At 56.7% G+C, this 24,058-nt stretch overlaps 2 protein-coding genes and 1 pseudogene across 20 annotated transcripts in view; 2 read left to right on the plus strand and 1 right to left on the minus strand.

Moving 5' to 3' along the window:
• Nucleotides 1-1,253, minus strand: part of PPP6R2 (protein phosphatase 6 regulatory subunit 2) — a 64,003-nt gene extending 62,750 nt beyond the window's left edge. For 6 of the 12 annotated variants that reach the window (XM_039863039.1, XM_039863041.1, XM_039863040.1 and 3 more), the window contains exon 1: nt 1,058-1,253. The gene's annotated coding sequence lies outside the window, so the exon portion shown is untranslated. The remainder of the gene's footprint in view (nt 1-1,057) is intronic. The other 6 variants (XR_005652854.1, XR_005652855.1, XM_039863045.1 and 3 more) reach the window with 2 other exon arrangements.
• Nucleotides 1,254-6,634: 5,381 nt separating this feature from the next.
• On the plus strand, nt 6,635-7,563 carry LOC120602829 (40S ribosomal protein S4, X isoform-like; annotated as a pseudogene).
• A 2,293-nt stretch (nt 7,564-9,856) lies between these two features.
• On the plus strand, nt 9,857-23,395 carry DENND6B (DENN domain containing 6B). 8 transcript variants are annotated; one of them, XM_039863058.1, is made up of 19 exons: nt 9,857-11,730; nt 12,804-12,855; nt 16,022-16,060; nt 16,135-16,177; nt 16,662-16,774; nt 17,178-17,220; nt 17,815-17,920; nt 18,038-18,117; nt 18,201-18,263; nt 18,514-18,569; nt 19,058-19,180; nt 19,260-19,355; nt 19,438-19,721; nt 19,834-19,988; nt 20,059-20,112; nt 20,359-20,468; nt 20,586-20,688; nt 20,784-20,858; nt 20,940-23,395. In XM_039863058.1, the coding sequence occupies exons 1-19, from the start codon at nt 11,688-11,690 to the stop codon at nt 21,060-21,062; spliced, it is 1,761 nt and encodes a 586-aa protein (XP_039718992.1). In that variant the 5' UTR covers nt 9,857-11,687; the 3' UTR covers nt 21,063-23,395. The 8 variants fall into 8 exon arrangements, with proteins under 8 accessions (XP_039718992.1, XP_039718996.1, XP_039718989.1 ...); XM_039863056.1 differs by lacking the exon at nt 12,804-12,855 and having other exon boundaries at nt 9,861-11,730; nt 17,140-17,220; nt 19,438-19,532; nt 19,638-19,721; XM_039863059.1 differs by lacking the exon at nt 12,804-12,855 and having other exon boundaries at nt 9,865-11,730; nt 17,140-17,220; nt 19,438-19,532; nt 19,656-19,721.
• The last annotated feature ends 663 nt before the right edge of the window (nt 23,396-24,058 follow it).

The following is a 24,058-nucleotide window of genomic DNA, read 5'->3' on the forward strand; positions in this document are numbered from 1 at the left end:
AGCTGCTTCTTGCCTTCCAGAACTTAGCTGATGTGAGAGTTACAGAAGCCAAAAGGGAAGAGAAAGCAGAAAGGAAGAGACGTGGAGAAGAGGCGAACAGCTGGCAGTGTCAGTGATGGCCCAGGAACTGAGAGGCCAAGGGCATGGCAGAAGTTGTGGGGGGAGGTGACAGGTGCAGTGAACGAGTAACAGGCTGAAGAAGGCCACAAAGACAAGACAGGTGGGTACAGTGACAAAATGGGGGAGGGGTGCAGTGAGAGGCAAGACACTAAGCAGAAGCGACAGACTGGGTGAGCTGGTGGTGACGAGGCAGGGCATCAGTAGCAAACTGGGAGAAACAAGTGGACGATGCGGGTAGTCAGGTGTGCAGAGGACATCGCAGTGACAGGCGGGGAGAACTTTAAAGAGGGGGCCGGTAAGGTGTAGGAGGGAAGGGGACAGGTGTGAAGGAAGATATCCATGAGAACATGATGTCTGGATGAAGAACCTAGATTGACGAGGGTGCCGGAAGATGATAACCGACAATATGATAACACCCGATACGGACACCGAATCGATGAAATGCAAAGATGATGATAACAACGATAACAGATGATCAAGATGATCCACGGTCAACGATCGGCGGTTCCCCTGCCCTTAAAACACATGTGACACTGGCAGCACAGACCTGAGGAGACAAACGGGGAGGCACTGATGGGAAGGAGGGACGTGACACTGACAGGCCAGGGAGTGCAAGGCACCCGGGGGTCAGTACCAGGGGGGACACCTGGTTGGGAGGCACTGGGGGGTGGACACTGCCTGGAGAGATAATGAGGGGGACTGGGAGGGGCAAAGGCTGGTGAGTGGGGGGTGGGTGTATGGGGACGCCGAAGTGGGTGATTACTGTCTTTGGGGGTACTGACGGAGTGGACACTGACAGGAGAAATATAATGGGGTGAACACACAGGATGTCACTGAAGGGAGGCCACTGACTGGGGGAGGTGGTCACCGACGGGTGGACGCTACCGGGACACCGGGCGGCGCGGGCTCTGAGGCGCCTACGGGCGGCCGCACTCACCTGCCCCGCGGGCCGGGCGTCGCGGCGGCTCCTGGGAGGCCCGGGTGGCGGCCAGGGCGCTGGCAGAGGCGAAGCCCGGGCGGCCTGCTGCGGACCGAACGCACATGGGCCCGGCCGGGCGCGGCGCCTGCGGACACGGCGCCCACGGACTCGGCTCGGGCCGGCCGGCGGCTCGGGACCGGCTCGGGCCGCGGGCGGCGCTCCGGTCGCTCCAAAATGGCGGCTGCGGCGGGCGGCCGCGCGCACGCTGGGGCGGGGCCTCCGCCAGCGGCGCGCGCGCGCCGGGGGCGGGGCCGAGCGGGTGGGCGGGGTTACGCGCTCACGTGGGCGCGCCGGAGGCGGGGCCGCGGGGCCGGCTGCTGTGCCCGGAGGGAGCTCCCGGCGGGTGGAGGCGGCTCTCTCCCTTTCCTTTCTTTCCCCTCTGAGGTATTGCTGACTTTCTCCACGAGCATAATTAACTTCTTATGGAATAATGCATTTGCGGTAGTAAGTTTGCTACTGCAACGTCAGCTACAGAACTTCTCCTCCAGCGTCCTGAAAGGACTGGGGCGGGTCACACACCTGAGGCAGGGGTCTCCCCGTTTTCCGAGGGCCTTCCGCTCTGGCTGAAGGTCTCTCCCACCCGGCAGCTGGGTGTCCTCTGAACTCCTTGGGCACGTGGCATGTACATGGCCAGAACAAGAGGGAACCGTGGTCGGCCGCCTATGTGCCGCGCGCAGGTCCCCTCGACGTCCCGTTTCCTAGCTGGACTTGGAGGGCCTGAGCCACAGCCACCACACTTACTTTTTTTTCTGGACGCCCCATAGGTGTAATGTATTTTACACTTTAAAATAAGTGCCCATTTGCATTGGTTGGAATTGTATGATTCCATGAAACTAATCTCTATAATGAGAATTATTATTTCAGTTGTCAGTGTGAACCGTGGGAAAGTGTTGGAAAATGAAATTGAGCAGTGAAGGAATATCTACCACTTAACGCCAGTTATCAACTTCCTGCCTCGGTGGCAGAAGCGCTGGGGTCCCCTCTGCGAAGGCGGACCAGGGCTTGCGGGTGCCGAGCTTTGTCGCGAGAGGGCGCGCGAGCGTTTGTCCTGGGGCTCGCTCTGCGCGCCGGAGGCACCAGCTTCAGGCTGCCGGACTTCCCCGCGTCCTGCTTCTGGGGCTCCAGCTTCCCCAGCAGCCCCTCGCGGGCTTGATAGTAGAATGCCTCTCTCTGAACACCTGTCCCCAACACCTCGCAGGGCAGATCTCTGGCAGGTTTCGTAGGGTGAACTTCCACGAGGCGGGGTTAAAAAAACATCGGCTTACAAACCGAGACGAGAAGCGCCCTGCAAGCAGAGGCCCCTCTCCGCAGAGGCTGGGGTGCTGTGGATTGAGCTGCAAAACCGGGTTTCAGGGCCAGGAGGTCCCTTCCTGACGAAGTTTAACATCGGGCCAACTGCGAAAGAGAAACGCTTACAGGTCCGTTATCGCAGAGCAGGCAAAGAGAGGAGGATTTGGAGCTGAGGCCATAAGTGGAAAATGGCAGAGTCCAATTCTCTGGACGGTCAGCGTGGGTACGCACCTTTTCAAACATACCTGAACTTCCACACAACAATAAAACAATCTATGTTTTCACCTAATGAGATACATCCATCCTTGCTGCAAGTGAAGACGTTCTCACTCTTTCCCCAAAATGAGCATATGCGCAGGCCCAAGAGTCATTGTGTTCGTTGCTGGCTACATTAATTACTTCTCAAATTCTGTCACTGTTTCACTTAATATTCTCTTATTCTCTTATCTTAAAACTAAATAAAGTTAACTTCTGACAACTTGCATATATTTAAAAAATGGAGAGAGAAGAAAATGGTTTGTATATGCAAATAAACACATTATAACATGCAGAGCTACCACAATTCCTGTTTCTGTAATTGGACACAAGACATGGGCTCCTTAAAAGATTTCCCTTCCAAACTGCCTTGTAGGGTACACAAAATGCCTAAAACAAAGCCAAGCTGAATTCAATATTTCTGACACAGAAGGACCAAATAAAATTAATTCTGTCATTAAGAATACCAAGTGCAAAATTATTCACCAACAAATATAAAATGCATGCTGCCTCTGGAGTGCCATTGGAGCAGAAAGAAGGGCCCTATTCTCTTCCAGAGCCCCCACAGTGTGGCAGGGCACAGGCCAGGGCATCAGAAGACCACTGCTCCATCAACCAAAGAGGGCACACAGGGAGAGCCACAGCTGGGTGCACCATAACCAAATTCCTGCATGTCAGAGACAGAGAGAAATATAACCCACCATGCGAAGGAGAACGATGATGCATTCACTGGCTGGCTTCTCATCAAAGATGATGGAGGCCAGAAGGCAGTAAAATGGCATATTTAAAGTTCAGGAAAAAAAATAAAATCTGTCAATGAAAAAAATTCTATACCCAGCAATACTATCCTTCAAAAATGAAGTTGAAAAATAATGAAGGTGAGATAAAGACATCCCCAAACAGAACAGAAACACCATTGCTAGCAGATCCAACTTACCAGAAATGTCAAAGGGAGTTCTTCAAGCCGAAAGGAAATAACAGAAGGTCACTCAAATCAACAGGAATAAAGGAAGAATGAAATTCAACAATACCTATTCATGATAAATACTCTCAACAAACTAGGAACAAATGGAAATTTCCCCAACTTCATAAAACATAGCTAGGAAAATCTATAGCTAAAATTAAATCTAATGGAGAAAGATCTAATGCTTTCCCACTAAAATCAGAACCAAGGCAAGGATGTCTGCTTTCACCACTTGAATTCTAGTGTAGGATTCCACATGTAAGGAGCCTGGAAGTCACCACTCCACCCTAACGAGTAAGAGGAGGAAAGGTCAGCAGCTCAGGCGGAAAGGTCAGCAGCTCTTCTAGGATCTGTAAGAGAAGGGGGCGCACAGAGCAGACCGTTGCTCCCAAGACTGGAAAGAAACACGGGCAGGTGAACACAAGTCATCACAGCTCCCGGAGCCGAGACTTGGGGACAGAAACCCCCAGGGCACCTGTAAGTGGCTCAGAGTGGACAAGTCTGAGAGTTAAAAACTCCAAGGGATCAGCCATGAGGGGGGCCCGCAGTACCGTGACACTCATCTCCAGGAACACGACCAGGTTCCTGCGGGGAGCATCAGAGGGGAGCCCCTCTGCGGGAAGAGGAGCCGTTTTAGGTGCCCAGAGCCCTGTGTCCTTAACCAGCCTGCCCTCGGGAGGGAGCGTCGGCCAGAGCCCAGCCCGCTGGGGAATCATCGGAGCCCCCAGCCCCGCCCAGGAAGGGGAACCCCCAGCTCCAGCCCCTCCAGCCACCCGTTCCAGCAAAGGGGGGGACGAGAACGGAGAAGCACGCGTGGAGTCAGGGAGCAGGGTACGGGCTCGCCGAAGCCTGAGCCGGGTGGTGGGACCACGGAGCCTCCCGCCCCACGCCTGACGCCACGTCACCAGGGTTAGTCACTGCGGCTCCTTCCACCTGGTACTCCACGTCTGGCTATCAGGAAAGATGACAAGGCACAGCGCACAGTTTGAAGAGACAGAGCCGGCATCAGAAGCAGACATGGCAGGGATGCTGGAGTTATCACACGGGACTCTGATGAGCGAGGGCTGTAGGGTGACGCAGGCAGCATGCCAGAACACACGAGCGTGTGAGCGGAGGGCGGGAACCCTCAGAAAGAACCAGAAACAGACGCTAGACACGGAAACACTGCCACGGAAATGGAGAATGCCTTTCGCGGGCTCATCAGTGGACGGAACACGGCTCGGGAAAGACCTCTGAGCTAGAGGGGGTGTCAGCAGAATCATCAGAAACCAAAAAGCGAAGAGAACAAATACCATGAAAAACAAAGAATATCCAAGACTGTGGGACATACAAAAGGTGTGACATACACGTAATAGGAACACCAGGAGGAGAAGAAAGACAGACAGGAACAGAAGGAATATTTGAAATGATTCTGCATAGTACTAAAGGATCTAGCTGCACAATAAGGCAAGGAAAACATTAAAGTCACACAGATGAGAAAGGGAGAAGCAAAATTGTCTCTATGCACAGACGACATGATCACGTGTTTGGAAAATCCTAAGGAATTCACCAAAAAAAAATCTACTATAAATAAAACTAGTTAAGGTCACAGAATATGATATCAATATACAAACAACAGTTATATTTCTATATACCAGCAACAAACAATCTGAAAATAGAATTAAGGAAAAATTCCATTTACGACTGTATAAAAAAAATACTTAAGAAAATATAACAAATCAGTGCGTACGGAAGAGTCGATGCAGTGGGCCGATGGCTTATCCTTTAAAAAACCCTGCCTACAAAGTTAGTCCTTGGCTGTCACCTGGAAACCTGACTTCAGAGGGGTTGCCACCATTCCCGGAAGTGACCAGAGTGGCTCATGATGCCTACGCTGTTCGTACAAACGATATGATTTATGCTCAACATCTGCTTTCTCCCTGGTTGCCTGAAATTTTGGCAGGCATGAGGCAGAGACAGCCTATCTGACCAGCTGGTAGTGGGTGGCCCCTCTCAAAACACATATCCACCCAAAACCTGTGAATGTGGCCTTCTTTGGAAAAAGGGTCTTTGCAAGCGCAATCAATTTAGAATCTTGAGATAGAACATCCTGGATTGGAGGGGAGGGCCTCAATCCAATGACAAGTATCCTTCTGAGAAAGCGGAGAGCACACGGAGGAGAAGCTGATGGAAAGAGGGAACGCCAAGGACAAGAAAGGCAGGGGAGAGGCCTGGGACGGATTCTCCCTCAGAACCTCAGAAGGAACCGCCCTGCTGACTCCTGGCCTCCCAGACAGCAAGAGAATGAATGTCTGTTGTTTTAAGCCACCTGGTTTGTATCAATTTGTTACAGCAGCCTTAGGAAAGAAATACAAAGTTCTGATAAAAATCTGGGTGCTGAGTCTGCAATGAACTTCCCTGGCCAGCAACATTTCACACTCAGTCACAACTTTCTGGGACAATTAAGCGCCTCCCACGTGATCCGAGGCAGAGCAGCCCCTGTGAGAGCTGGTGCCCGGTCTCCCCAGACTTTGCCCCATGAGCCTTTCTCCTTTGTTGACTTTACTTTGTAACCTTTTACTGAAACAAACTGTAGCCATAAGAATGACTACATGCCTCCTCCTATGAGCCCTCCTAACAAATCATCAAACCCGGGGGTAGTCTTGCAATTCCCATGCAATAAAGACTACGAAAATAATTGCTGAGAAAAATTAGAGAAGACCTAAATAGATGGAGAGGCACGCCATGTTCATGAACTAGAAGACTCAATGTTGTTAAGATGGAGGTTCTCCCCAAACTGATCATATAGGTTCAGCGCAATACCTGGGAGTATTTCAGCAGGTGGTCCTATTTTGTTTCAGTAGAAATGGACAAGCTAATACTAAAATTTATATAGAAATGCAAAGAGCCAAGATAGCCAAAACAATTTTGAAAAAGAACAAAGTCGGAGGACTCACACTACTTGATTTTGAAACGTACTGTAGAGGCAGAGCAATCAAGACCGCATGGAGTTGGCATAAGGACAGGATACAAGTCGATGGGACAGAATGGAGGAAATAAACTCACAAACACGATCAACTGATTTTTTTATGAAGGTGCTGAGTCAGTTCAACAGGGAATCAATCTCACTTTTTCCGTGTCCAGCACAGCCATGGCTCGTGGGCTCAAAAAGCATCTGAAGTGCGTAGCAGCGCCAAAGCATCGGATGATGGATAAACTGACAGGTGCGTTTGCTCTGCGTCCACCTATCGGTCCCCACAAGCTGAGAAAGTGTCTCCCTCTCATCATGCTCTTAAGGAACAGACTGAATGAAGTATGCGCTAACAGGAGATGAAGTGAAAAAGACCTGGGTGTAGCGGTTTATCGAGATCGATGGTGAGGTCTGGACTGACGTGACCTACCCTGCTGACTTTATGGATGTCATCAGCATTGACAAGACCAGACAGAATTTCCTTCTGGTCTATGACACCCAAGGTCACTTTGCTATTGATCGGATGACACCTGAGAAGGCCAAGTTCAAATCGTGCAAAGTGAGAAAGATCTTTGTGGGCACAAAAGGAATCCCTCATCTGGTGACTCATGATGCTCGCTACCCCGACCCCCTCATCGAAGTGAACGGCACCATTCAGATCGACATCATTTGATTTGGAGACCGGCAAAATTACTGATTTCATCAAGTTTGACACTGGTAACCTGGGTATGGTGACTAGAGGTGCAAACATGGGAAGAATTGGTGTGATCACCAACAGAGAGAGACATCCTGGCTCTTTTGATGTGGTTCATGTGAAAGATGCCGATGAGAACAGCTTTGTCACCCGGCTCTCCAACGTTTTTGTTATTGACAAAGGCAACAAACCATGGATTTCTCTTCCCTGTGGCAGGGGGATCCGCCTCACCATTGCTGAAGAGAGAGACAAGAGACTGGCAGCCAAGCAGAGCAGCGGGTGAAGTGACCTCTAGGTGACATGATTGGAAAAGTCTTTGTAACTAATTAAAGCTAAACATAGCGTGATTAATTGCCAAAAATAAATAGGGACTCGATTTCTTTTTAAGTTAATGATATTGGAAAAATTGGTTATCTATAAGCAAAAAAAAAAAAGATAATTTAAACCCTTAACTTCACACCATATAGAAGATTAATTCAAAATGTGAGAGCTGAGACACTCTAGAAGAAACATAGGGGAAATCATTTGAGTTAGGAAAAGATTTCTTAGATACGACATCAATACATGAGAGAAAAAAATTGATAAATTAGACTCCATCAAAATTAAAAACTTTTACTCTTCAAAAGATGCTGTTAGGAAAAATAAAAGGCAAACCACAGCTGGAAAAAATAATTTCAAATCGTATAAATGATAAAGGACTTGATCCTAAAAAACATATTTTTAAAAACTCTTACAACTCTGTGATAAGACGAACAACCCAATTTAAAAATGGGCAAAGATTTAAATGAGCATTTCACCAAAGAAGATAATACAAACTATATATGAGCATGTGAAAGATGCTCAACACCATTAATCATCAGGGAAATGCTAAATTTACCGACATAAGATACTACCACAACCCCTTGGATGGCCATAAATAAAAAGTCTGACAACAGCCAGTGTGGGTGATGCTGTGAAGAAAATGGAATCTTCCTCACTGCTAGTGAAAATGAAAAATGGCTTGACAATTTCTTAAAAAGTTGAACATAAGCTTATACCATACAGCCCAACACTTTCACTCTTAGGTATTTACCCAAGAGAAATTAAAACACGGATCCACACAAAGACTTGCATACAGATGTATGTAGCAGCATTTTTTGTAAGAGGCAAAAACTGGAAACAATCCAAATGTTTATCAGTTGGTGAATGGATAAAGAAATTGTCATATACCTAGACAATGGAAGACTATTCATAAAAAAAGAAACAAACTACTGATATAGGCAACATGGATACACCTCAACAATATTATGCTGGGTGTAAGAAACCAGACAGAAAAAGATTACATATTAGTTTCCTAGTGTTGATGTAACAAATTGCCACAAACTTAGTGGCTTAAAACAACACACACGTATTATCTCACAGTTCTAGAAGTCGGAAATCTGTAATGAGTCTTCTGTGGCTGAAATCAAAGTGTGAGGAGGCCCCAGGGGACAATCTGTTTCCTTGCCTGTTCCAGCTCCTGGAGGCGCCTGCCTTCCTTGGCTCATGATCCCTTCCTCCATCTTGAAAGCCAGCAGCGTGGCATCTTCCAATTTCTCTCTGATTCTGCATCCAAATTGCCTTCTCAGACTCATACTCCCGCCTCTCTTGAAAGGACCCTTACGGTAGGCCCACTGGGATAATCTAGGATGACCTATCTCAAGATCTTTAATTTAATCATATGTGCAAAGTCCCTTTTACCACACATAAGGTGACATCTACACAGGTTCTGGGGATTAGGGTGTGGACATCTTCGGAGTGATTATTCAGCCTACCACTTGTGCAACCCATTTATATAGAAATTCTGAGAAAACACAAAATTGCAGAGACAGAATGCAGGTCAGTAGGTGCCTGGACTGTGAGTATGAGCAGGGAGTGACCGAAGGAGGCACGAAGGAGTGTTGCGGGGTTACTACAGGTCACTGATTTTTGGATGCACACTTTTTTCCACAATTTAACACCTGAAATCAGGATACATCTTACAATTGATGGCATGCAATAAGCTCATGAAAAAATGCTCAACATCATTATCAGGGAAATTCAGATGAAAACCACAATTAGATATCACTACCTACCCACTAGACTGGCTAAAATTAGGAACATTGGCAACACCAAATGTTGCCAAAGGTGTGGTGCAAACAAAAATACGCCGCTGTTGGTGGGAATAAAAAAAAAGGCATGGTTCCTTTAAGAAAAAGTCTGGTGGCTTCTTTTAAAAGCTAAATATGTATCTCTATGACTATTGCTATGACTCAGCAATTCAGTTCCTAGGTGCTTATCCAAGAGAAATAAAAACGTACCTCCACAGAGTCTTGTACAGGAATCTTCTTAGCAGGTTTTTTTTTTTTTTTGGTCATAACTAAAAACTGGAAAGAGCCCAGATGTCCATCAACAGAAGAATGACCAAACGAGTTGCAGTCTGTTCACAATGTAGCAGAGCACAGAGCAGGAAGAAAGGAAGAATTCATGAAATATACCACAAAATGGATCTCAAAAACTTTGTGGGTGAAGAAGCCAGACACAAAAGACTATATATTGTACAATTCAATTTTTATGAAGTGCTAGAACAGAGTAATCTATGGCGCAAAGGATCAGAATACTGGGATGTGGATATGGAAAGTGACGACAGAGGCATAAAAAGAACTTTCTGGGGTGATGTTTATGTCCCATATCTTGCTATAGGGCACAGTCGTGTCTATTTAAGAGTCATGTATTCCTCTATATATGTTTTACCCCATGCCCCCAAAAGAAAAAAAGACTAAAAACAAATTAGTGATACACACACTTAAGTATTTAGAGGTGAGGGCATTCATGTCCGCAACTGTCTTTGGAATTGATCTAAAAATAAGACGGACTGAGGGATGGATAAAGGACAGATATAGAGATAAGGCATAAGACATTAATTAACAAAGTATTAATTATTGATGTATTTTCTAGGTCGTAGGTAATGCGTGGTCATGGAACAGCTCATTTATTTTTTGAACATTTCGTAATAGAATTTTTAAAAAATGTCATTGCTCATCACTGTGTAATTAATGGCAGTTTCTTTATCTCGGTAATTTATAAAATAATGGTATCTTAAATTCAACGGCAAGGATCACGACTTAGTGGATCCCGGAATACTCCTATGTCTCTCATTTCCCAGACTCCCTTGAAGTTAGATCGGGACCATATGACTAGTTTTGGCCCCTGGGCTGTAAGCAGAAGTGACGTATATGTCATTTGGAGGCCAGGGCAATTAACAGCTAGCAGGCCTCATTGATCTCTTTCTCATTGCCAGCGACCTCGGCGGCCATGTGAGGTACAGCAGTGAGGCAGGGCCACCGGACTCTCCGACCAGCCCGCTCACGAGTGAAAGGGCCGATGACGACGGAGGCTGTCACTCCAGCCTAGCCTAGCCTGACTAACTTTGAAGTGGGGAGCTTTCATTAAAAACAAAACCAGAAAATCAAAGCATATGTCACGTCTGTTAGATTACTGTCTCGGCTCCGAACTCGCCCTTCTGCGCCCGGTTGTGACACCGGTGGGGCCACGCTTCTCCACCGCGTTGGGAATGGCCGAAGTGGCTCGCACCGTATGCACGCGTTATGCCTGGTTTCCGCAGGAACGCCGGGGACCGCGCGCGGGCAAGGCGGCGCCATGGCGCACAAAAGAGGGGCGAGAGTGCGGACCCCAGAGGCGGAGGGACGGGCGTGGGCGCATCCGCCCGCGCTGACGACCAGGTCGTGGTTGACAACGACGCCCGGTGTGCAGACACGAACCCAAGACGTGGAACCTCTGCGGGACGCACACCAGAGGCCCCCCGAGAGAGGGAGACGCGGAGACGCGGAATCGCTGGGATCAGTGTCTGATGGCTGGTGGAACGGGAGCTCCGTAACGATGACATTCTGTTAGGACAGCGGGCAGGGCTCCGCCAGCCCCCGGTCCTCGCCGCGGCCCTGCTCGACCTCCAGTCTGTTCGCTCGGCGACCCGAGCCCCGACCGCCGCCTGACCCGACTTCCCGGCCCCACAAGGCCCCGCCGGAAGTCCCGCCTCCGGGCTCTGGGCCGCTCTGGCCCGCACGCGTCCTTCTCACTGGTGGCCTCGGCTCCTCTGCGCTGCACTGCGCTCCTCCGGCCGCCAGGGGATAGGGAGGCCACGGAAGGGCCGCTCTGGTCCGCGATGGTCGCTCGACTGCTCCGCGGCCAGTCCCGAAGTGCTCCCCGGCCACAGCCTCCGGGCCGTTCCCTCGGCAACGCCTCCGGGCCGTTCCCCCGGCAACGCGCTGCGGGCCGCCGCCGCCGCCGCCGCCGCCGCCATGGATGCGCTGTCCCGCGCTGAGCCTCGCCGGGCACGCGGCCGCCTCGGCGCGCAGTCCGCTGGGGCACGGGCTCCAGCGGTGCCCTGGGCGCGCTTCTCGGCCTGGCTGGAGTGCGTATGCGTGGTCACCTTCGACCTGGAGCTGGGCCAGGCGCTGGAGGTGAGCCTGGCGGGGCGCGGTGGCCGGAATGAGGAGTTGTCGGGTGGGGAGCGCTGGGCAGGCGCGCGGGGGGCGGTTGCGAGCTCCCTGCACATGAGGTACATTTGGGCAGACACCCCAGGGGGCCCGTCTCTCCTACGAAACCCTACGCCTCTCACCTCCTGAAAGGTGCTCTCTGCAGCAAAGGAAAGAAAAGGCCTGTCATAGTGGCCTCTATGCTCTGGAGGAGATGGGAGCCCTGCACTTTGCGCAACCAAAGAGATGCTCTCGATCTTCTTCGGTAAAAACCTGTCTAGTCTCCCCGCTTTTCCCACACTAGCTGTGGCACCTTCTCCCCTCCGTTGCTCCAGCCAGAATCCTAGGGGGTCGCCCTTGACTCCTTCTCTTCATCAACTCTCCATGCCATCCTTGGACAAGGCTGAAGTTCCACTGGCAACAAGGATCTCAGACCCACACGCTCTGCTGCTGTGCCACTCCTGTCTCCTAAAGCCCAGCTTTGCGGCTCTCCTGCTTCCCGTTCAGAAATCTCTCAACACCGCTTTATGCACTCAGAATCGGATCCAGAGCCCTGCGGGTCACCTTCCAGCCATCCCGTCATCTTCCTCTACGCCAGCCGCACCTCGCTCCCTGGGCCTGGGGTGTTCCCACTGCCTGCAAGGCTCCTCCCTGCCCCCACCCACACGGGCAGCTTCTCTTCCTTGGGTGTAGGTGACTCTGGAGGGATGTTTCCGCAGGCCTGTCAGGGTGGCCTCTATGCCCTGAAGGCCGTGACACAGACCAGGGAGCTGACCAGTGCAGGAGAGGCTGGAGGTCCTTAACCATATTGTCAGAGGGACCTTGTGAGAGCCAGGGAGCCGGTGTACCCTGTGACTGCCATTGGCCAGATGAGGCTGCACAGCCACCATAGAAGCCGCTTCAGTGTCTGGATGAGGGACATTTTGAGGCCTTGCTGAGCTCTAAGAGGCCGTGGGAAGCCCAAGACAGAAAGGGCTGACACTTAGTGAGGACTCTTGGGTCTTGGCACTGTGCCCGGTTCCGTGGCAATCCCATTCCACCATACTCATCCCCACCAGGCGTACGTTATGGTGACAGCCCCACTCGATGGAGAGGCCCGAGCACAGAGAGGTGAGGTGATTTGCCTAATATCACAGAGCCCACATTCTTACTGTCGCCCATAAAATCACAAGAGAAGATAAAAGATTCTTCTGTTTCCTTAAAGTATTCTCATGTGTGATTTTCTAGAACTTAACTGTTCAGAAAGCTAATTCTACACAAGTAGTGTGGAAGGATCCGTGTGCTTTGGGCTTCTGAGTCATTGTTGAGGATGCACAGCTTGGGGATTGGGTCGGAGACCCAGGGCCCCCCCGGGTCATCAAGTCTGTGCAGAAACTGGGCTGCAGGTCCATCCAGAGCTCGACCACAGAGCCCTCATCAGGTTTGCCTCTTGTCTTTTCTCCCTCCCCTGGAAATCGTGGGGAAGATCAGTGGTCACCCCAGCTGGACCCACAGGCTTTCACAGAGCACCTGCCCCGTCCTCACTTAGTCCCACCGCAGCCGGGCCGAGCGCTGAAAGGCCCAGGCACTGCTGGTGCCGGGACGCAGGCCGAAGAGCAAGGGGCCACTTCCGGGAGCTCCATGAATGGAAGCAGCTCAGAGGAAGGAATGGGGCTTGGCCAATCTCGGAGGATGGGAAGGCCGTAGCTGGACAGGGAGCGGGGGCTATTTTAGGTGACCCCTCCCCACGAAAAACCAGCGAACGCAAAGGCAAGGTGCTGTTGTTACTCAGTAAATCAAGTATTGAACAGCTGCCACCAGCCAGGCCCTGCAGTACCGGTGCTGGACACGAGGACACGGAGTTAAACAAGAAGACCAGCTCTCCAGGGCTCATACTCGGTGCCTGAGACACAGAGAGGTGCGTCCGGACCCCATCGCACACCAGTGTGTGGGGGTCCCACACTCGTGGGCACACCAAAGCCTGCGGGCAGCGCGTGGCCGGGACAGGCCTCTGCAGACCAGCTGAGAAAAGGCCTGAGGCCACCAGCTCCGCTCGCAGAACCCCACCTCTCACACCGCAGCGCAGCGAGCCGGGGAGTGAGAACCCCTCCCTGCAGCTCCCACTCTGCTCTGCCTCAGGAACCTAACCTTACATCTCAAAAATTACCGGGACCTCAAAGAGCTCTTTCGTGGCTCTCAATGTTCACTAGAAACTAAAACTAAGAAATTTCAAAAATATTTATCAACCCATTGTAAGAAACAATACCGTATGTATTAGCATAAATTTTAATATTTTCTTGAGAACAGCCATATTTTCCAAAATTAAATTTGGTAAGAAGAGAGACATCATTTGACACTTTTACAAACCTTTTTAACATCTGGCAAGATAGAAAAGCGGCTGGATTCTTATGTCAACTTCTGCGGTCAGCATCCCGCGACAGTTGGTGTTGTAGCCTCGGGCAACTGCAGTGCACACGAGCGAGGAGATGCAGCTTCCGGGCACCCAGACTTCAGCTTAAGAAGCGCTGTCCTAGAGGCACCATCTCAGCAGTTTGCTGCCTCTGTCCCTGTGTCTTCCCCCAGGGACGACCGGGTTACAGGAGCCACAGCCTGTGCAGGCCGGCTCATGACGAGAGGCCAGGGTCATTGTGCAGCACAGCCCTGCGCTCTCTGCCTCCCTGAGGGTCCACTGCATTCCTCCCTGCATCGAGGCATGGCCCGGCTCAGTCGGCCCAGCCTCCAGCCTCTGCTCCCAGGAGAGGACGCTCTAGCCCCTGAACATGGTCCCCACCAGGTGTTCTGATGGAGTCCTTGGGATTGGACGTGGAGCTCGCAGGCCAAGGTGGCCCGCTCAGATGCTGCGAGACTCCTGTGGCTGTCAGACCGGGTTCAGATGGCTGAGCTCAGCACAGAGGGTCCACTGTGGCTCTGCCTCAGCCGCCAGGAACCTTCCTCTCCTTGGCCCTGCTCAACACAGACACGAAGGCATGTCCTAAGTGGTCCTGTGGCCCCTGCCACTCTTGGAGCTATCCCCTGCCTCTGTGGGTCCAGCCCACAGACAGATGCCCTTGGCTGCCCTCCCTCCTGGCCCCTCTCGGTGTCTCCTGAGCTGACATCTGGAGGTTTCCACGTGACCCCTTGTTCTATCACACCTCACAGATGTGCCGTCACCCTGTACAAATACATATCTGGGGGTGTCTGCCTGACACCTGACATGCAGCACAAGAGATAGACCAGGAACACAGTATGAGTCCCAGGGCACAGCCCCTCGCGCCCTCCAGGGGCTTGGGGCACACCCCAGAAGCCGAAACCCAGCTCGTCCTTGGCGCCGGAGGCGGGCAGGCAGAGCGTGGAGGGGCTCCTGCGTGCAGGCCTCAGCTCCTCGCACACTGCGGGCTCAGCACGGCCACCTCCTGGGAGAGCTAGCCCAGGCCCCGGGCATAGCTGGGGCTGCCGTGGGCCAGGGCACGGCAGCTCCTCAGGAGACGCCTCGGGGCCTGGCGGGAGCAGCGACTCCCTGCCTGTGGTGTCCCCCGAGGAAGCCCATCGTGGCCACGCGCCTGGGCATGGGTCTGGCTACTGCCTCCTCTAGCACCACCTGTTGCCCAGATCACCCAGAGCCTGTCGCTTAGCGTCCGTGCTGTCACTGACCGTCCACTCCTGGGAGGTGTGGCTTGTCTAGCTGGTCACACTCACTGGACACGGGGCCCAGGGCACTCTCCTGGGGCTCACACTCCAGGTAGGGCATAGGCCAGAAGCTCCCAGACCCCTGACTAGGGTATGGGGGTGAAGACGCCCAGGGTGCCATGGAGAGGCTCGGATGCGACCTTGCCAGGAGCCCTGTCAGCGGAGACGAGATGAGGCCGGCCAGCCCGTCTGGGAGAACAGCAGAGGGGCACAGCCTAAGACCCCTGGCTGGGTGGGGTGGGACCAGCAGGCAGGGCCCTGTGACCACTCCAGGCGAGAGGAGGCCACCACCTCCTTAAGCTATGGGGACGAATGTCAGGATGGTGGAGGCAGGAAGGCCCAACCACAGTCTGGGCAAGTGACCTCAAGGGCCGGGGTGCAGAGAGGGTCTCAGGGAGCTCACCCAGGCAAGGGAAGGCCGGCATGGCCTTGTGCTGAGAAGCCTGGGCGTTGGGGGCCCCGGGGAAGGAAAGGAGAGTCCGCGGGAGCTCCCGGGGAGGGGGCAGGAGGGTCTGAGCCAATGGAGGTGTGCTCCAGGGGGCCAAAGGGACGCCTGCAGCCCAGCACTGTTCCCACCCCGCCCTCACCGAGTGCTCCGTGTCCCCTGCAGCTGGTGTACCCCAGCGACTTCCGGCTCACGGACAAGGAGGTGGGTCCCAGCCCTCCGGGGAGCAGATGTCGCCCAGGAGCGAGCCGGTCCTCACTGGGTTTCGTGTGTTTCAGAAAAGCAGCATCTGCTACCTGTCCTTCCCTGACTCCCACTCAGGTAGGTGACCCCAATCTCCCCGCTTGGGCCGGGTGGTGACAGAGGAAAGTGGGGGTGAGGGTGAGGCCATCCAGGAGCCCGGTGGCCCCGCCGGAGGCATCGTAGTCTCTAAGCGCCAGCCCCACTCCCCGGCCGTGGAGACACCCCGAGCCCATGACGTAGCATTGGTGGCCAGGTCACCCCTCATTCATGTGGCGAGAGGAGTCTCTGGGCAGAGGGACCAGCGAGGTCTGGTCTTTACCCCATAGTGACCGCTCCCAGGGCCCAGGTGTCCGGGCCGGCTGAGCCCGCCCACCCCGGACTCCCGACTGCCCTCTGTGCTTGCACTGTCACTAGTGCTTCTGAATGTGCGGACCGCTCGGGAACCCTCAGCTGCAGCAGCTGGGACCCAGGGCCTCCTCTGGGAGACCCAGACCCCGCGGGTGGGGCTTCCCCTCAGGGCCCCAGCCCTGATGTGGCGGGGCGGGGCTGCCCCCCTTCCCAGGCTGCCTTGGGGACACGCAGTTCAGCTTCCGCATTCGTCAGTGTGGAGGACAGAGGAGCCCCTGGCCTGCCGATGACAGGCACTATGACAGCGGGGCCCCCGTGTCACTGCAGGTGAGCGTGGGCTGCCTCTCCCCGCAGGCCAGTGCTGGGCTGGTGCAGCCATGACAGGAGGCGTCACCACCTGCTGCAAGGCCCATGGTGCCTGCATGGGGATGGGCCAGTCCTCCTGGAGACGCCCGGAGGCCCCTGGAGCTCTTCCCAGCACTGTGCTTGTAGCAGGCATGCCTGGGTGAGCCTTCAGGTGCTCCCAGGCCTTGGGCGCTCACCTCTGTGTCTGCGATGCGCCCCCTGGAGGTGCAGCCCACCTCCCACCTCCAGGCCCCAGGCCTGGCCCCCAAGGCTGGGGAGAGCATGGAGCAGCCTCTGCGGGTGGCCTGGGCGGGCAGGGGCGTGGCCTGGCTGATGGCCCCTTCCAGAGGGAAGCGGCACACTACCTCGGCTACGTGTACTTCAGGCAGGTGAAGGACAGCTCCGTGAAGAGGGGCTACTTCCAGAAGGTGAGCCTCCTGGCTGCTCTGGGTGGCACTGCCGAGGGCGGGGGCTGGCGGCCATCTGGAAGGACAGGTGGGCTAGGGGTCCTGAGCCTCCGGAAGTGCCCACTCCTGCAGCCTGCAGCCGCTGGCGCTGGGTGGAGCACACTGCCCTGGCCCGCCAGGCAGCGGGCAGGGGCGGGGGCACCCAGCTCTCCAGGACCTGGGCCCGCTGACCCTTCCTCCCCTGGCGCAGCACCCGCAGCTTCACTCTGCTCCTCGCTGCTGGCCCGAGGGGGCCTCGTCACACTTTCAGGATTAGAGCGACTTCAGTCTCGAACTGCCTGACCCCTGGGAGATCATCCCAGAAATCTTGGCCACATGCATTTCCCTCCGAAGGCCCGGGTCCCAGCCCGTCCCTGAAGTCACTGGGATTCCCCACACTGTGTGGCAGGCTTGGAGTTTTCTTATCTGATAACCCTGGGGTCCGAGGCCATTCCTGGGGAGAATTGTCCTGTGGAGTTGCTGGGACACATGGCCCCGGGTGAGCCAGGCCTCAGGGGTCCCTGCAGGCTCCTGAGTGGCTGAAGTGACATCTTACTGGCCCTGTGGGCCCTGCAGTCTCTGGTGCTGGTGTCCCGCCTGCCCTTTGTCCGGCTGTTCCAGGCACTGCTGAGCCTGATTGCCCCCGAGTACTTCGACAAGCTGGCTCCCTGCCTGGAAGCAGGTGAGCGGCCATCGGGCCAGGCCAGAAGGTCTCGTTGACCGGCCACTGTACCCAGTGGCTTCGGCCAGCAGCCTTTGCTCGGCACAGGCTGCTGATGCTGGCCACCTCTGTCCACAGTGTGCAGTGAGATTGACCAGTGGCCAGCCCCTGTGCCCGGGCGGACCCTAAACCTGCCCGTGGTGGGCGTTGTCCTCCAGGTGAGCATGGGCGGCCGGGGCCGGAGGGCCCTAGGTGCGTGAGGCGCCCACTCCCAGCTGGCAGCCGCTCCCTTCGCCCCCAGGTCCACATCCCGTCCAGGGCAGACAAGCCCGAATCTACGTCTCTGAAGCAGCGTGGCCATGAGGTGGGCCTCCTGGGCCTCCCCACCCCACACGCTGGGGGTCGCGTGGGGTGGCCAGAGCCCAGGCCAAGCCAGGGAGAGTCCTGTGTCTCCATGCAGGGCTGGATGTCCCCCACCGTCTCCTGTGCTGTGGGGCTGGGGTGGGCAGGCGAGGGCTGCCGTCTGCAGGGCCCTCCCAGGGCGGGAGGTGCTGCTTGGGGCTTGCAGGGTGGCGGCCTTGCCCTCAGCCTGACGCACCCACCCCTCCCCTCAGAACCTACTGCCGGCCCCGCTGGTCCTTAGCAGTGTCCATGAGCTGGACCTGTTCAGGTGAGCGCCACAACCACTGCCCGCTGCCTGCATAGACCCTGAGCGAGCCCACAGGCTCAGGCCGGGCAGGGCAGGCCCACCCCGGGGACTGCCCGCCGGGAGCTAAGCCCCGGCCAGTTCCGTGAAGAGGAATTGTACGAACGAGACACCCTGTGCCTGGTGTCGGCACCCAGAGGAGATGGGAACTGTGGGCAGGATGGTTCTGGAAGGCAGTGTGGGGGGAGGGAGGCTGTGTTGGGGACACACTCCTGCCTGAGGCTGCCCATCTCTGGGTAAGTCTACAAGGGAGCAGGGCTTTGGAACAGTATTGCCCTGGCCGGCCCTGCAGGGGATGGGGTGCCAGGCCAGCGTGGGTGGACCGCGGGGGTGGGTGGCCCTGGGCATCTTCAAGCTGCCTTCCTGCTGGGGGCGGGACCTGGGCCCACCTGGGAGGTGGGGGCTGAAGCAGCTGGCCCCAGCCAGCCCCGGCCCCCTCCCACCCGTACCAGGTGCTTCCAGCCGGTGCTGGCCCACGTGCAGACGCTGTGGGAGCTCATGCTCCTTGGGGAGCCCCTGCTGGTCCTGGCGCCCTCGCCCGCTGTGTCCTCGGAGATGGTGCTGGCCTTGACCCGGTAGGCCAGGCAGCGTGGGGGAGGAGCATTGGGGCAGGATGGCCCTGCGTGCTCACCGCCTGCTGTGCCCACCCCACAGCTGCCTGCAGCCCCTCAAGTTCTGCTGCGACTATCGCCCTTACTTCACCATCCACGACAGCGAGTTCAAGGAGTTCGCGACGCGCACGCAGGCCCCGTAAGCGCCCGCCCGCCTCCGGCCGCGCCTGTCCCGGGCCGCCGCTGCCTCTGCTCCCTCTCTCTCTCTCCTCTCTCTCCAGACCAAACGTGGTCCTGGGGGTCACCAACCCTTTTCTTATCAAAACACTCCAGCACTGGCCCCACATCCTGCGCATCGGGGAGCCCAAGATGTCAGGTGAGGCTGGCCCTGCCTCTGCCCAGGGATCCTGGGGAGATGGGCCGGGGCGCTCAGAGGCCACGCTCGGGGGCCTTGGGTCTGAGCCTGCGGCTCGGACTCCAGGCCGTGGGTGTTCGGCAGGGGGCCTTCCTAAACAAGTCAAGCTGAAAAAGCCCTCAAGGCTGAAGACCCTGGACACCAAACCAGGTGTGTGCCCCTCAGGCCAGGACCCCACCTGTCCTTCCAGGACCCAGGTGGGGTGCGGGTGGCTGTGGGAGGGAGGTGCCCAGGGCAGGACCCAGCTCTGCCCTCCTGCCAGGCCTGTACACCACGTATACCGCCCACCTACACCGCGACAAGGCGCTGCTCACTCGGCTGCTCAGGGGCCTGCGGAGGGGGCGGCCCGCAGACACGCTGACCACGCTGCTGCGGGGGCACCTCCTGGAGCTCACGCAGAGCTTCGTCATCCCCCTGGTGAGGTCCTGGGGTGGGGGGCTGGGGAGTGCAGGGGGCTGTGGCCCCGGCTCATCCCCTCCCCCCGCAGGAGCACTACATGGCCGGCCTCATGCCTCTGCAGAAGAGTGTCGCGCCCTGGAAGGTGAGGTCCAGGGCTCGGAGGTGGCCTGGGGCGGGGCGCCTATCCTGATTCCAGAAGAAGGGAGCTCACGGGTGTGGAGGAGACCCCAGGGCCCGAGAAATGGGGGCCCCACGGAGGAGCTCGAGGCCCCCTCCCTGGGGTGTGTCCCAGGCAGGGTGGGAGCCCAGGTGTCTGGGAGCGTCCTGCAGGTGGGTCTTGGGCGGCCAAGGGGCAGGGCCTGAGGGGCTCATGGGGCTCCTATCTCAGACCCCGCCCCAGATTCGCCCCTTCCACCAAGATGACTTCCTGCGCAGCCTGGAGTGCACGGGGCCGCAGCTCACCTGCGTCCTCAAGGGTGACTGGCTGGGCCTCTACAGGTGGGTGAATGGTGGGCAGGAGTCCTGAGGCTTCTGCTGCTGGGGTAAAGGGTGCCCGTGCCCTCCACCTTGGCACACGGGGCCAGCCCCACAGCCATCACCTCCCATCCCCCATAGGCGGTTCTTCAAGTCTCCCCATTTTGACGGCTGGTACCGACAGCGGCGCAGAGAGATGGCCCACAAACTAGAGGCCCTGCACCTCGAGGCCATCTGCGAGGCGGTAAGGGGCCTGGGGCTGAGGCAGTGAGCGCGTGGGCTCAGGGCCAGTGCCGGGCGAGGGTCTTGGTGACAGGTGGCCCCGTCTCCTCATGGCAGGACATCGAGACCTGGATGAAGGACAAGTCCGAGGTGGAGGTGGTGGATCTGGTCCTGAAACTTAGGGAGAAGCTGGTGAGACAGCTCCCAGCCCTGCCCAGCCGGGGCCCGCCAGACAGGGAGGTCCCCTGCCCCTGACCACTGCTGCCCCTACAGGTGAGGGCACAGAGCCACCAGCTCCCTGTGAAGGAGGAGACGCTGCAGCGGGCGCGGCTGCACATTGAGACGGCCATCGGCTCCCTGCCCAAGGACCTGCAGGCTGTCCTCTGCCCTCCCTAGGACAGGGCCCACGGGCACGTTCGAGGCGCCTGGGTCTGGCCGAGCTTCCTTCTCCCCAGTGAGGGCAGCCCCAACCGAGCGTGAGCTCTGCCACCCATACCCCTTGCTGTTCCAGCCCCCAGCGCCACGATCCTCCCGGCTGTAAAGGTGGCATTTGAAACTACAGCCTGGAGCTGACTGTTGGTGGATCACGTGTGTGCCAGAGCCTGACTCCCACCCCCCTCTGCGGGGTTGCAGGCTGGGCCAGGCTGGCTGTGAGCCCTTGCTGATCTGGGCCCGGGGCCACCCCCTCCAACAGGCCCCCATCTGCCAGAGCCCTGCAGGGACCCAGATGTTGCATTTGATGTGTCCTTTAGCCCCACCAGGCTGCCCAGCCCAGGACGGGAGAAGGAAGCTGACAAGCAGACCTCTGTCCTCACACAGCCCACCCCCTGTCTGTGGGGGCTGGGGGTGCCTCACCCCTCACCCACAGTCATCGCCTGGAGGGGGAGAGGAGCTGTGCCCTGTGGCTCTTCTGTAGGGCTCCTAGAGGACAGTGCAGGGCCCAGGCTGGCCGGACCAGGGCATTGTCCAGGGTCCCATGCCTGGAGCAGCCCAGCAGGTACCACCTCCACTTGCCCGGCCCATGCTGCTTCTCAGCTGACAGGCGCTCGACCTAATGCCCTTGGTTCCATCTGCTCCACGTGCACCCGAGCAGCTTGGACTCTAGCCCTAGCAGCCCCCCAGCTCTTAGCAGCATTATGCTCCCCAGCAATGCAAGGGTGACAGTGTCAGCCAGGGGAGGGGTGGGCGTGAGGCTTGGGCCCAGAACTGTGGGCCTGCGGGGAGGTCTCCCAGCCACCAACCCTCAGACCCCTCATCAGGTGGCATGTGTATCGTGTACATGTCCGACCTCCCTGCGTGGGGTCCTGGCAGAGTGAGCGGGCACAGGTGGAAGCTGTCTCTTCTCTTTCGAAGTCCCCACTCAGGCCATGCCCCGGATGGGCGGTCACCAAGGCCTCCAGTCATCCCCTGCACAGCAGCAAGCGCTGGTCTCATCTGCTGGTGGCAACTTGTCTGGCCCTGACTGCTGCCTAGGACAGCCTGTCACTGTCCCCATTCTACAGACAGCTGAGCTCAGGGTGGTGTAGGGTCCAAGGACACGACCAATTAAACAAAACGACAAAGGCAGACTGAGGCAGTAAATCTTTTTGCATAAGGAACAAGCTGGAGGCACTGGAGTGAGACAGGTGCCACATGGGCCCCAAATGCCAGTCTGGGCAGCCTGCCCCTGGCTGTGTGGTCTGGAGGGGTGGTCTCCCCACCGAGGGCGTGGCCTCCCCACCGAGGGCATGGTCTCCAAGGGGGCCCACAAAAACACCAGCACCTTCCTTGTACCTGGCTGGCTCTCACCTCCACGAGAAGGGGCTGAGGGGGTGGTGGAGGCCCTGCCATCGGCTGCCCTCAGGGCCCTCCACCCCTACTCCTAACCCCTGACCCCAACCCCTAACCCTAACTCCACTGGCTGAGACAGTGCCAGGCCCTCTCACTAATATGAGCCCACCGTGAGGGGTGTGCCCCAAACATCACTTAGCTTGTACTTGCCATGCTGCATGGTCACCTGACTTGGCTTCTCAAGGGCAGCTGTGCACGAGGGTAGGCTGGGGACTACAGGCTGCCTGGGGGGCTGTAAGGTGGCCTCCACGAATCTGCCAGGGCCCTTGGCCACCAGCAGTCCCGAAAGGCACAACTAGATGCCCCTGGTCCCAGCGTTCTCCCCCAGGGACCATTGGCGGCAGAGGCTGGGGGAGGGACACCTGGCAGGGTGGGCACTGTGCCCAGGGCAGAATCTCAGGCGGAAGTGTAGAGGCCCTAGGAGGCCCATCCCCTGGAGTGCCTGGGGCGGGAGGGAGGGTTCTGTCTGCCTCACAGCTGACCCCCTGCACTGCCCAGGGGCTAGGCGTGGAGTCGCCCCCAGAGGCCTACTCGCTCCCTCCCAAGATCGGGTCAGTTCTGGCCTGGCTGAGCCCCCGTCCCCACTATGGAAGGGGACAGTGAGGGGAAGGAAGGGGCAGATGAGTCAGAAGGAGAAGATCTGTCCCCAGCAGAGGCCCTGGGCAGAAGGGCTGGACAAGCGGGAACCAGTTGGCCCAAAAGGGGCCTGTGCCAAGGCCTGGTGGGGTGGCCCGGGTCGGGGCGGGCTGGGCCGGAGGGTGCAGTCGCCGCGGCAGTGACAGGAAGGACAGGTCAGCTCCAAGCTTCCTGCATGTGCTCTATTTAGAGGTTCCCGTCTAGTCTGATAGTGGCCTTCCCACATTTTTTATTAAAATGTATTAAAATGACCTGTGACACAATTCTTGTATTTTAACTTCCTTTTTTGATAAAAAGTGGGCATCCCTGCCAGACACTGGTAAGTTTTGGGTCTCCTGCAGTGGGGGCTGAGTGGGCCGTGGTGTGGGTACGGTTCAGGGCCGAAGGGGTGGTCTGGCCTGGCTGGTCGGAGTCGGGGGGCAGCCGAGATGCTGAAGGAGCAACACCCTCCTATCTTGGATTCGCATGCAGGACATTCTCAAGCATTGGGGACAGGTCCTGGAGTTGGGGGTCAGATGAGAGGACCGAGAAGGAAGCAGAGTGTCAGCAAGGAGGGGACAAGTCTGGGTGGAGGGTGGGTCCCCAAAGAGTGGCGGGGGTGTCCCAGTGTGGGGGCGCTGCTAGGGTTTGGGGAATTGTCCCACACTTCCCTGGGGCTCCAACTCCTACTCACCACACCCCTGCCCTGTAACCGGAGGCTGCCCGTGAGGGGGCAGCAGGAGCGTGGCAGCGTCCCCGCCTCAAGTCCAGGAGGCCCCGGGGCAGATGGGGCTGGAGTGGCCAGAGGTAGGGCAAGTTCAAGTCCAGAGCTGAACCGAGAGAAAGGCTCAGTGTCACCGCCTACCTCCAGGCACTGAAGACCGGCTGGTGTGTCCCCGGTGCGGGTCCCCAGGGGCATACAGGGGTGGGGGTGGGGTGGAAGGGCA

Source organism: Pteropus medius, unplaced genomic scaffold (genome assembly GCF_902729225.1).
Source record: "Pteropus medius unplaced genomic scaffold, Ma_sr-lr_union100, whole genome shotgun sequence".
Lineage (NCBI taxonomy): Eukaryota > Metazoa > Chordata > Mammalia > Chiroptera > Pteropodidae > Pteropus > Pteropus medius.

Coding starts and splice junctions, on each gene's coding strand:
- DENND6B (XM_039863054.1), top strand. CDS start 11,569: ATGGATGCGCTGTCCCGCGCTGAGCCTCGCCGGGCACGCGGCCGCCTC. Junction 16,061..16,134: donor TCCGGCTCACGGACAAGGAG/GTGGGTCCCAGC, acceptor CGTGTGTTTCAG/AAAAGCAGCATCTGCTACCT. Junction 18,570..19,057: donor CATGAGCTGGACCTGTTCAG/GTGAGCGCCACA, acceptor CACCCGTACCAG/GTGCTTCCAGCCGGTGCTGG.